A 13,022-nucleotide genomic window follows, 5' to 3' on the forward strand; every position below is an offset into this window, starting at 1 on the left:
AGACTAAGTGTGTGATACTTGGTATTTGTGTCCTAGAATGAGAGGAGAAGCCTCATTTTATAGGCTTCATGGAGAGTTGAAAAATGTGTGAATCAAATGCATTAATGCCCAAATATCCAACAAATTTGGTATCTTAAAATCTGAAAATCAATCAGAATTAATTACCCTTATTCTGGTAATACCAGCAGTTACCCAAAGTGATTTTCTGATAATCAATCAGAATTAATCACACTTATTCTGGTAATATAAATTGTTATCCAAAGTAATTTTCTGACACTTAATTAGAATTAATTATACAATATTCTAATATCTTAATTTTGATTAAAGTGATTTGCCAAAATCAATCAGAATAAATAATATCATCTTTAATCAAAGTGATTTGCTGAATCATTACCATTTTAGGCATTACCAATTAATTTTGAGATGAAACCTCATACTTCTTGTCATGCACCATTTTTACTTTATAAACTACATTTCACATTCTAACACGATATTAGGAACATTAACAATCTTTTAATATATATAGCAAAAAATGAGTATTTATAACTGCCAATTTCTCTGTTAGTGTATTATATGTGTAACAAATATTTCCTGCGTAGGTAAACAATGTCACTCAATATACATAATTTTGTTTTAATAATTTACAATTATGACAAAAATGTCTTTAAATAAGCTCCGAAGTGTCTACTTTTTCATAATTCCATTCGTGAACTTTCCATTCAGGCAATTGTTGGACAACGACCTGCATCAAAACAAAATTAATATTATTCATAACCAAATGGTCGGTCGATACATATAAATATATATTTTTTTTATTATCATTCAAAGTCATAGGATAAAATATTGTATCCTAATTAGTATAAGTTTATGGTACAAATTCTCAAGCATAATGGTATTATTGCAAAATCACAAACCAGTCCTCTGGAATCGGCTTGACCAACTGTGGTTTGGCATGCGAGTCTCCAATTTTTTGGTTTCTGCATAGCCAAAAAGCATCGTTAGCTAAAACTTTACTCACATATGCAGCAGATGAGGAAAAATTATAATTCTTATTTTTCTTTATTACTTCTTTTATATTTTATTTTTTTTCTCAAAAATTATTTTTCCCCTTTGCATAATAGGTGATAACGTGGCATTTTCATAAGATTAGTCATAAAAAGTAGTTATTAAATGAGAAAGACATAATTTGTAGTAGTGTAACGATCACATAATCAATACAAGATAGCATCATATCAATTTGATTATTACCCCTTTGAGTTTCTCCTTCTCTTTGTCAGTTCGAGGATTTAATAGCTCTTTTCCTTCAACAACCTAACTCAACACAAGAAATGTTTCATTAAAAATAAGAATACTAAAACATGTAGCACTAAGACCAAAATGAATTAATCAAATTGCGCCTAAAATTCTTTAAATATTATAATACATTATATTTCTTTAGTCATTTGTCTCGATAAAAAAAACCCCATTTATTATTATACAATTCAAATGGTAAATGAAATACATTTGGCAAAATCTTTATTTAACAAAATGTATGTACCTCCACCATGCACGTAGCACAAGTTCCTCCCCCAGCACAATTCAAAAGAGGCCTACCCTGCAAATTTGAGCTTGATAAAATAAAAATTAAAAAAAAAACAATCATAGAAAATATAAAAACATATTGATTGACCCCTTTCCTTTAAATTTAATATAAGATTCAAAATCATGAGATAATTAGATCTAGAGATTTTACATATGGGCCATATAGATCAATGTTTGAGTCCAACATTATATTCCTTAGTTTTTGTCCACCACTTGCTGTTCGGAGATGCACATCTGGGGTTCCATCAGGAAGTAACACAGACTAAAATGAAAAGCACATATAATTAAGTTAACAAAAATGTGGTCAATATAATTAGTAATATTTAGTGGAGTTTTTATTTAATAGTGTGTCTATATTAAGTAAATTGTTGTCACTAGAAAACTTACATTAACAAAAGCAAAATCAACTGAGGGAGGTCCTTCGGGCTCTGTGGCTTCGGATTCAGTATCTGGGATGGTGCTTACAGCTCTGATTTTTCTTCTCCTAGAGAAGCTGAGGGGCTTAGATAGTTTGATAATGGGATTGAAGTTTAAAGAGATGGAGGAAGATAGAGCTATAGAACCCAATTGAAACGTTGCCATATTTAATCTTTCCAAACCAAAAATTTCAGTGAAGAATATGAGGTTAAGCTAAGTGAATTGGATATTTCTGCCAGAAAAGAAAGCATGGTTGATTGGTGGTTCTTTCCTTTCATTTTGCCTTATCTGATTTTGAGTGAAGGTATGAAAATGAATGAAGAGGAGAAGAGGGCCGGCCTTTGGGGAGGCCCAATTACAGAGAGACTGGCCATGAAGTTCCTTTTAGGAGACCCAATAACAGATAGTTAGTCCAGCCCTATAGAACCATCTTGAAAAGTTGCCATATTTAAACTTTTCTTACCAAAGACTTCAGTGAAGAATATGAGGTTAAGCTGACCAGAGAAGAAAGCACGGTTAAATTAGTGGTTCTTTTCTGTCCTTTGCCTTGTCTGATTTTGAGTGAAGGTAAGAAAATAACTGAAGAGGAAAAGAGGACCGGCCTTCCAGGAGGCCCAATGACAGGTAGACCGGCCCAGAAGTGGTTCTTTTGTTTCATTTTGCCTTGTCTGATTTTGAGTGAATGGGTATGACAATGAATGAAGAGGAAAAGAAAGAGGGCTGGCCTTTCAGGAGGCCAAATTACAAGTAGACAGGCCCAGAAGTGGTTCTTTTCTTTCCTTTTGCCTTATTGATTTTGGGGATTTTTTCATAAATATGCCTTTTTAGTCATTAATATACAAAAATATGGTCATTAAACTTTTTTTGATTTGTATGGATAAATTTAATTAAAAAAAATCAGATTATAGGAAAAAAAAATATGACATAATAATGATTTTTTACAAAAATATGGCATAATAATGATTTTTATACAAAATTATGGAAAAAAAAATCTCATAAAAGAGAATACAAGTTTTAAAAATCCATAAAATAATACTTATAAAAAAAAACCATATTTTTTAAAATTTTATTAAAAAACCTATATAAAATGTAATTTTGACTTTTTTTTGAGTGAAGGTGAAAATGAATGGAGTAAAGAGGACCGGCCCAGAAGGATATTTTGGGAACAAAATCGCTAGAAGGAGGGTTCGAACCTCCGACCTTGTGGTTAACAGCCACACGCTCTAACCAGCTGAGCTATTCCAGCTTTCGATGTTCTATGAATTTAACAATTGTATTTATATCATTAATATTGGGAAAATCTTTGACATTTTCTTCTCCCGCCACCCCCATGGACATGGCTAAAACCCTTTCGGGTCTTAAAAAAATGATTTAGGAGTGAAGAAGGAACAATGCCCACTATCACAAACCTCCGCTTACTCTTCCCTTCTTCCTACTCTTTTCCTTTTATATCTCCTCTTAAGCTTAAACCCTCTTTCACTTTCTCCTTACTTCCTAAACCCAAAGCCAAAACCAACGCATCCTCCTCCTTCACTGTTCTTGCCTTATCTTCTTCTTCTTCATCCTCCTCTCAAAGACGACCCCGTTTCAATCCGCACCCTCCTCGTGGCCCTGGCCGAAGAAACATTAGCACTTTCAGAGAGAGGAAAAACCGGGAAAGAGGAGGAGGAGCGCCGATGGAAGGGAATAACGAGTCTTCTGGGTTCAACAAGAGAAGGGCTGAGGGACGGGACAAGGACGATAGGCCTAAGAAGACTCTGCACTTGAAAACGCGCAAGCTCAATCCTTCAAACACCATTTGTTATTTGCAGGTATATATTGAGTTTTCATGTATGCCGTGTTCCTCTATTGGATTTTATTTTTTAATATTTGCGATTGGCGATTAAGTAGTTGGAGAGAGGGGGAAGACATTTTGTGTGTTTTTATTTGAATTGATAGGTTTCTCGTGTTATACGTTGTGCGAATTCGAGTTGTTCAATATTCGTCCTACATCGTTGTTTAGTGGGTGAATTGAATTCAGTTTCCTGTTGTGAAGTTTCTTCACTTTGATAGTCTGAAAAAGATGTAGCTTTGTCGTTATGTAGTTATTTGAGAAAGATAATGGTTTTGTTCGATTTAGGATGGGGGATATTGTTAGCACTAGCAGTTACTATAATCGCTCGAGTAAAGTACACTTCGAGTTATTTATAAGATTGGATTTTAATGCCGTCTTTACTTGTTGTGTGTAGATACTGGGGACTGGAATGGACACCCAAGATACATCACCTTCAGTGTTGCTTTTCTTTGACAGGCAGAGATTTATCTTTAATGCAGGAGAGGTAAGTCTTCTAGACAGATTTGTTAAGGAATCATTCATGTGAATTGATCTCATTACTTTTTAGACAACTTTTTCCGCGTCTATTGTGCTGTATATGGTAAAAATGCAAAATTGGATTATGTCAAATATCTACTTAATCTAAATACAAGAATTTCTACTCCAGTTATTTAAGGCTACTTATAGTCTTCAATTGCAAAAAGATTTTATTTAACCTTGAGGGGCTATGTTATCAAAAGTTTTTTCCTTTATACTGGAACTGTAAACTTCATTGGAAGATTCAACGGTTGACAAGCGCATTTGTAGAATACCAGATATGTCACTTCATATTTCTCTGTTAGCGTTTGAAACTAGTGGAGAAAATATTACGAAATGCTTGGGATATTTTTATGAAACTATGCTTGGCTTTAGTCATATGACTGGAATATATTTTACAGCAATTTTGTTTTGTGGAGCAGATTTTCTCCTCCTATTCTTTTTCTCCAGGCAATTCATCTTATTATTTTTCTTTAATATAAAGTTTGTATTTTTTATGTCTCTTAACATTTGACTCGTGTTGCAGGGTTTACAACGGTTTTGCACAGAGCAAAAGATCAAGTTGTCAAAGGTGTGAGTTAATTAAAGAAGTATACCCAATCATTCAGTTGCAAAATTATGTCTCGAAATTTATTTGTCAAATCAAGAGGGTTGTTTGTATTGTTGGGAAGCTCATTGGTGGTCATGGTGTTTTTTTCAGATAGATCACATATTTCTCTCTCGTGTATGCTCCGAGACTGCAGGTGGTCTTCCAGGTTTGTTTCTCGATTTTCCAGCTATGTGTGAGCTTTTACTACATTAAATGGTTATTTGAAGGGTGATTATTGCTGTCTCCTAAAATGCTTTGCGTGCATTACAGGTTTGCTTTTGACTTTGGCTGGCGTTGGTGAAGGATTGTCTGTGAGTATCAGATTGGCTTGTTGTTTATCTCTTACCCTCTTCGTCTATTTTAAATTTAATTGAAGATTGATAAAGATATTCTATACTTTTTCATTTAATATTTTAATTTGTACTTTCAAATATTCTGAAGGTTTGTGTATGGGGCCCATCAGATCTGAAGTACTTAGTTGATGCAATGAGGTCTTTCATCCCAAATGCTGCTATGGTTAATACAAAGAGCTTTGGACCCTCACTTGGCTCTGATGTAACCGCTATGCCTGAGCAACGCAGCTTCACAAAACCCATTGTTCTTATTGACGACGAGGTTGTCAAAATATCAGCTATTGTTTTACAACCAACGTTTCCAGAAGGAAAGCCTGGTGATATGTCTGTAGTATATGTTTGTGAATTGCCTGAAATCAAGGGGAGATTTGACAAAGAAAAAGCCCTGGCTTTGGGTGTTCGACCTGGGCGAAAGTATAGTCAACTTGTTGAAGGACAATCAGTAAAGTCGGATCGCCAAGATATCATGGTGGGTTATAGAAACATAATGAAACTAAGGGCTCAGTCAATGCTGTAATGCATCTCCTATCTGTTATGCATTTATTGTTTTGAAAGTAAGCTTATTTCTCCAATTCTGTTTAGGTTCATCCAAGTGATGTAATGGACCCCTCTCTTCCTGGTCCCATTGTAATCCTTGTAGACTGCCCCAAGGAATCTCATTTGCAACAGTTGTTGTCCACAGAATATCTCAATAATTATTTTGCAGACTTCTCAGGTTCACCTGACAGTTCTAAGGTGGTGAGTTGTATTATTCATTTGACTCCCACATCTGTAGTTAGCAGGCCGAACTACCAGAATTGGATGAAGAGATTCGGTTCCGCACAGCATATAATGGCTGGACATGAAAGGTTTGCTAGTTTGGCTTGTCTTTTCTTCTTTTTCTTAAAATAATAATAATAATAATAATTAATAAATTACATGAATGTTATTTAAGTGAGCTCATCTGACTACCTGTACTGTTGACAGGAAAAATATGAAAATTCCAATTCTCAAATCAAGTGCAAGAATTACAGCAAGGCTTAATTATTTATGTCCCCAGTTCTTTCCAGCTCCAGATTTCTGTTCTCTTCAGCACCTTGCTTGCTCAGCATCAAATTCCATTGTTTTAAGTGAGGTTTGTCAAAATCTTTCAATAGAGCCTTCAATTTTTATTTGTATTTAAGAAAAAACTCGTACATTTGGACTGATAGTTATTTTTACAAGTTTTAAACCTATACACTTGTAATATAATTTATCTACCAGGATTCTGATCAAAACCTTTGTGAAAGCATTGCTGCTCAAAATCTTCAGAAGGTACGAAAGGCCTCTTTATTTAAATTTATTCTAGTAATTTATTCAGTATCTGTCTGCTTAACAGAGTGTTCTGTTTTACGAATATAATCATTATACATATTAATCTTGACTATGACCCCATTTATTTAATTTCATCCGGGAAACTCCCCAAACTTTTCAATTTCATTATTGAAAACCTGTTGTTTTCCTATTATGTAAAGAAGTTAATGACATATTAATTGACATAATCATTCGCAAAATGGATTTGATGAAATATTGATCTGAAAACTGGTAAAGATAGGGGAATATTCTAGGGTGAGTTTATTTATTTTGATGAATGATAGTCTACTTCCTCTGTTGGTGAACAGTTTGTTTTGCGTCCTCATAGTAAGCACGGATTGGATAAATCTTGTGTACCAAGTTTGTTGGTGCCCACAGAAATCATTGATGAATTACATTCTGAGATTCCAGATATTGTAGCTGCCGCCCAAAATGTTAGTAAGTTGTGGCATGCATCCACTGGATCAACAGGAGAAATAAGTTCTGCTCAAGATGTTAAGTTTATGGTTGAAGAGCCATGGTTAGATGAGAATACACTTCCTAGTTGTCTGGAAAATATAAGGAGAGATGACTTGGAGATTGTCTTTCTTGGGACTGGATCATCTCAGCCATCGAAATATCGGAATGTCAGCTCTATCCATATCAATCTTTTCTCAAAGGGGGGTTTGCTTTTAGATTGTGGTGAAGGAACCTTAGGACAGCTTAAACGAAGGTAAACCTAAGCATATTTTCCAAATGCATATGAGTATATTAACACTGTTATCCCATGTACTGACCTATAATGGTTATGGTGCCACAGATACGGTGTCGATGGTGCTGATGATGCAGTGAGAGGTCTAAGGTGTATTTGGATTTCCCATATTCATGCTGATCACCACACAGGCTTGGCAAGAATACTTGCCCTTAGACGTGAATTGTTGAAAGAAGAGCCTCACGAGCCAATACTTGTTGTTGGACCGAGACAGCTTAAGAGATATTTAGATGCATATCAAAGACTAGAAGATTTGGACATGATGTTTCTTGACTGTCAACACACCACTGAAGATTCACTGGATGCTTGCAGGAGCATTTTTGAGTCAAGTAACGACCACATTTCTATAGGAGATCCAATTAATTCCAATGACATTAGAAAGAAACCAACTAATGGGCAAATGTCCCAGAAAATCGATTCTACTTTGTTTGCTAGAGGCTCTCGCATGCAGAGCTACTGGCAGAGACCTGCTAGTCCAGTTGACAATGTCACGGAAATAAAGAGCTTAAAGAAAATGCTCAGTGATGCAGGTTTGGAGGCCTTGATTAGTTTTCCTGTTGTTCATTGCCCACAGGCATTCGGTGTTGTGCTTAAGGCAGCTGAGAGAACTAATAGTGTCGGTAAAGCTATTCCAGGATGGAAGATTGTGTATTCCGGCGACACTAGGCCCTGTGAAGAGTTGATAGTAGCATCCCGTGGCGCAACTATTCTTATACACGAGGCAAGTACTTGTATAATTTATTTCCCAAAAATAGTTTTCCATGCTAGCTTGATCTTGGTAACTCTGATTGTAACCCTCTCAGTCATTTACATCTGTGATTTTTGCAGGCAACATTTGAGGATGGAATGTTTGAGGAGGCCGTAGCAAAAAACCACAGCACGACAGAGGAAGCCATAGGAGTGGGGAACTCTGCTGAGGCGTATAGAATAATTCTCACCCATTTCAGCCAAAGATATCCAAAAATCCCAGTATTTGATGAGACACACATGCACAACACGTGCATCGCATTTGACATGATGAGCGTCAACGTAGCAGATTTGCCTGTGCTCCCAAGAGTACTTCCATATCTGAAGATGTTGTTTAGAAACGAGATGGCTCTGGAGGAGTCGGATGATGTTCTTATGGTCTAGTGAATTCAATTTCTTCTTCATCTCATTGTAGTTTATTTATTTACTATTTTTTTCTCCGGATGGAATAGGTTAAGAAAAAAAAAGTAGTTATTTTGAAGTATCTTTGTAATATTCTTTGAGGGGATTCACTGCATGTATAGTCAGTCCCCTAAGCAATGGAATTTATTGGAAATCATCAGCACCGTCATCCTTGGCTTTCTTTTTTTTTTCCTAGTATCCTTCTCAAATCGGAAGGCTAAGAGTATCTTACTGTGAAACCTATAATTATTATAGTGAATTAATTTATAAAAAGTTGAGTGAATAATCATAGTTTCTTCAATGTATTAATCTTATGTAATTATGCTAAAAGTACATTTGTGTGCATTGCAAAAGAGGTTACGAATGATGTTTAGTGGAATAGCACTTCTTAAGAAGCATACAATAATTATTCTTAGCCAAAGGTATCATAAAATTCGACTCACGCATGCGTAAATGTGTGTAACTCTTATATGTGTAACATTATTCTAATATTATTAATTAGCTCCACCATCTTAATTCTATTATTGTGTTTAATTGCACCTTTTTGGTTGTTGTAGTCTGAGTTGTGAGTATAGTCCTTGCATTGTCAAGTTAAAGCATCTTTCTTTTTTAATTGTTAAATAATTGTAGAAAATGTATATTTACTCTTGAACTATTGCATGTGTCTATTATTTTAAGTGGTATTCAAAATGTATCCAATTTGAACGATTTGCACGATTTAATCCAATCAAATTCACAAAGTGGGATATTAGCACTTATGTGGATTGGATTAAAAAATCTAAAAGGAAAATTTACATTGTTATTTTGTTTTCTTATATTAATACAAAATAACTTAATTACACTTTGTTATACCACGCGGTGCCCACATAGCTGATGATGTGTCAAAATAAGAAATGAAGTGGCGAGACACCGCAATCACCGTCACTCGCCAAGGGAATGACCTTCATCAATCCCACAACACTTAGATAAAAGCGAACTTCATGTTTGATATTTTGAATGAAAAAAGCAATTGAGATTTTTTGTCCCACATTGGTTGCAAAATGTTTTACTCATTTTCCAAGGGCTATATAATGGAGTCTAGCCTTGTTGTTTAAAACACATCAAAATTCCTTCTTTAAGGTATATAATCATATTGAATTATATTTATATTATGATTTTAGTTATATGTTTTTCTTACAATCTTAAAACAGATTATTGTTTAAATATAATATTTGAATATGTCTATTAGTGATATTTCTATATCTATATGTTATCCAGATTTCCGGATAGCGTTTAGATTGATGACTTCGGGGAAGCAGAATTATCGATGTCTTTCACGGTAGGTGACCAGAGCTCGCGGATGGACAGAAAGGCTTCGCCTCCCCTGTTTGATATCCGGATTACTCTTCCAAGCAAGCACAACACGGAAACTCGTTGACTCTCCCGGACTCCCGAAGGATACCCCTCGGGGAGGCCCCTTCCAGGAGAGGCCCTTCAAGTGGTCTCCGCGGAAACAGTTCCGTGCCTCGCACAGAACAAAACCGAACTGTCGAGTCCGGGAGAAGGCATATTTGGAATGATATCCGTCTGACACAGGATCCCGCCTGACACGCCCGTCAGGACAAAGCCGCACACATCCCAGCACGCCTAAAGGTACCTTTTCGCCTACTGTTCCGCTGACAACTTGGAAAAGACGGCTGACTTTGTGTGTTCCCCATACTTTCACGTAAATATACCCACATAGAGTCTTGTAGCCATGCGACTACAGTAATTGTATCCCCTATTTATGGCTGGTGTAATTAAGACTCATGTACGTGGAGAAAAACCCTAATCCGAAACCCTAGCTATAAAGGCCCCTTTTATTTTACAAGAAGGGGGGGACCGAGAGATCACATAGCAAAAACTCTACAAAAATCTCTCTAGCTTCATCTTCTTCAAGAGAACCCGAGAGAAACATTGGGAGTGTGTGAAGTTCTTATGCACCAGCCATCTTATTGTAACCTTTTCCAAGTATAATAACATCGACTCGTGGACTAGGGCTTGTTAACGACTGAACCACGTAAAAACACTGTTTGTTTGGTTACATTTCAGTATTTCTACAGTTCTTGTCTTTTTATTATTCTGTTAGTTATTCGTTTCCGAAAAACTCGGTAAACATTTTGGTGCTTTCATTGAGAGCTGTAGGAAGTTGTTAGTCAGCTCTTTTTCTGTGTACGTTTTTTGTATTCACTTCGTACTAAAGAGATGGTGACTACGCGAAAATCCGCTGTTGACAAAAATGCTACGGTCAACCCCGATACCGTGATGGAAGATGTGGTGCAAAGCGAACCCTTAGACTACCGAGGTGAAGACCCGACATCCCGCCAGGATCAGGTCAGTACCGAAGATACAACATACTTAGAAGACGAAGAAGAGTATGTCCAAGACGGTTATTACAAGGACGGCTGCTACTATGAGAAGGACCCAGAACTGGTCCAAGTAGCCGAAGAACTGGTGGCCACTAAGGCCAAGCTTGCTAAGCAGGAGCGCGTCTCCGAAAGAATGCAACGCATGATGGAACGCCTCCAAAGTAAGTTCGGAGATCTAGGCGACTCGGACGAGGATACCTCTGTTCGAGGTGGTGCTGATGCCCCCATGCCGGATCCAGCCGCTGCTGGACCATCCAAAGCCGCCCCTAACAAGGGCAAAGAAAAAGTTGGAGAGCCTGTGCGCGCTGACGCCCCTGCACCTCCTACAGGCGTGAATCACTAGGCCGACTGCCCCCCCCGCGCGCAGAAGGTCTCTGGCGCTCCTAAGCCCAGACGCCCTTCAGCCCCAAGGGGGCACTCTGTGCCTAAAGGGCCCGGTGCTAAGGCACCCAGGCCTAGGGGAAGGAACAACCGCCCCAGTGATTCCGTCAATCAGGAAGGTCGGGCTGCGAACTCGCACTCCGAAGATAGCTGGTCCACAGTGGATCTAAGAAGAAGGTTGGAGGCCAAGTATGAGAAAGCCAAAGGGGAAAAAGCCCGGCCTCGCGGAGATGACCTCCGAAATCATATTAATGACAAGCTCCGGGGACGTGACCTCCCGGAAAGTGATACGAAGAGGCTCGAGGAACAGATTGCTGCCTTGACCAAGCTGGTCCGGAAGCAAAGTGGGGCCCTGTCAGATTCTGAGGAGGAAGACCCGGAACCATGTATTAGGAGGATCGCGGAAACGTCCCTCCCGGATAACTTCAAAATGCCTCACATAGAATTATATGATGGGAGGACAGACCCGCGTACCCACCTAGCTAAATACAATAAAATGATGCAAGTGGCGCGCGTCAGTGAGGACGCCAAATGCATGTGCTTCTCACTCACCCTTACCAAGTCCGCGGAGGACTGGTGGAAAAGATTAGCTCCCGGATCAATCCACAGTTGGAAGGAGCTACAGTCCGCGTTTAGGAGGCAGTTTATTGCCGCCCGCGACCACGACATGGAGGTTGGTTCCTTAACCAACATCAAGCAGCAACCCACTGAGAACCTCAAAGCTTTCATTCAGAGAATGATGGAAGCTGCTGCAAAAACCAAGGTCAGCGATGACATGAAGCTGATCGCCCTTCAATCGGGCCTTACTGTCGGCTCCCTGCTATGGGGGGAAATGCAAAGGAGACGGGCAGAAACCCTGTCCGAATTCATGTCAAAAGCTCAGGGAATCATCAACCTTGAGGATGCCTACCAGCAAGCCTTTGGAGTTCCCCCGGCTCCAACCCCTTCCGTGACTGCGCCGAGCTTTGCTTCGCAAGCTCCCGCACCAGCCCTCACGCTTCCAGGAGCCCGATTCACTCCGAGTGTGTATGGGCCTTCCGCGTCTGCTCAGACGCCGGGTCAAACCCATTTCTCTGGGTATGGAGCAGTACAAACCGGATGTAGTATCGCTCCTAGCATGCCGCAGCCGCAAGCGGAAGCCCCGGAACGAAGTTTGAGCCAATCGCGGAGCAAACGAAGCGGAAGAAACTCCAACCGGGGAGACCATTCAAAGAAACCCCGAAAGGACTATGAGCCCAAGTTCACGGAATATACCAGTTTGATAGACTCGCGAGAGAATGTCTATCGGGCGACCTGTAATATGGTCAACTACAGGAAGCCCCCGAAAGTGTCTCACGGAGGAAGGCGTCCGCGAGACTCCAATAAGAGGTGTGAGTTCCACGGAGACGTGGGGCACACCACGAATGAGTGCCTTCAGCTGAAGGATGAGATCGAGTCCCTGGCAAGAGCGGGACACCTCGGTCAGTGGGTGAGAATACCCATAATCTATCCCGGACAGGGGGTAGTTCACGGAGCTGCATATTCCCCGGGACAGAGGGGGGCCGCTAGCGCTCCTGGAGCCGGTCACCCCCAAGCTCCCGGGTCTCAGTTCCCAGCACTTCCTCCTCCACCTGCTCCGGCGCCCATTGCCTTGTTGGCTCCAGGACCAGGCAACCCATATCTGCCCGGCCTTGCTCCGCCACCCGTTGACGGACACGTCGCCACCATTTCCGGAGGACCACACCTTGCCGGA

The 13,022-nt window shown here is 39.3% G+C and overlaps 2 protein-coding genes and 1 non-coding gene across 3 annotated transcripts; 1 reads left to right on the plus strand and 2 right to left on the minus strand.

Annotated features, from left to right (window-relative positions):
* Nucleotides 1–521: 521 nt before the first annotated feature.
* LOC133794340 (photosynthetic NDH subunit of subcomplex B 3, chloroplastic) lies at nt 522–2,282 on the minus strand. Its single transcript, XM_062231556.1, has 6 exons — nt 1,969–2,282; nt 1,733–1,843; nt 1,538–1,594; nt 1,249–1,311; nt 915–977; nt 522–742 (listed from the first exon to the last, which is right to left on the minus strand). The coding sequence occupies exons 1-6, from the start codon at nt 2,161–2,163 to the stop codon at nt 665–667; spliced, it is 567 nt and encodes a 188-aa protein (XP_062087540.1). The 5' UTR covers nt 2,164–2,282; the 3' UTR covers nt 522–664.
* Nucleotides 2,283–3,170: 888 nt separating this feature from the next.
* Nucleotides 3,171–3,244, minus strand: TRNAN-GUU (transfer RNA asparagine (anticodon GUU)). Its single transcript has one exon. It is a non-coding gene; the product is annotated as a tRNA-Asn (tRNA).
* Nucleotides 3,245–3,351: 107 nt separating this feature from the next.
* Nucleotides 3,352–8,823, plus strand: LOC133794341 (tRNAse Z TRZ4, mitochondrial-like). Its single transcript, XM_062231557.1, has 12 exons — nt 3,352–3,809; nt 4,227–4,316; nt 4,875–4,919; nt 5,049–5,103; nt 5,208–5,248; nt 5,379–5,759; nt 5,873–6,138; nt 6,257–6,404; nt 6,533–6,583; nt 6,931–7,334; nt 7,422–8,094; nt 8,202–8,823. Exons 1-12 carry the CDS (start codon nt 3,390–3,392, stop codon nt 8,502–8,504), a joined length of 2,877 nt encoding a protein of 958 aa, XP_062087541.1. The 5' UTR covers nt 3,352–3,389; the 3' UTR covers nt 8,505–8,823.
* The last annotated feature ends 4,199 nt before the right edge of the window (nt 8,824–13,022 follow it).

This window comes from Humulus lupulus, chromosome 8 (genome assembly GCF_963169125.1).
Source record: "Humulus lupulus chromosome 8, drHumLupu1.1, whole genome shotgun sequence".
NCBI lineage: Eukaryota > Viridiplantae > Streptophyta > Magnoliopsida > Rosales > Cannabaceae > Humulus > Humulus lupulus.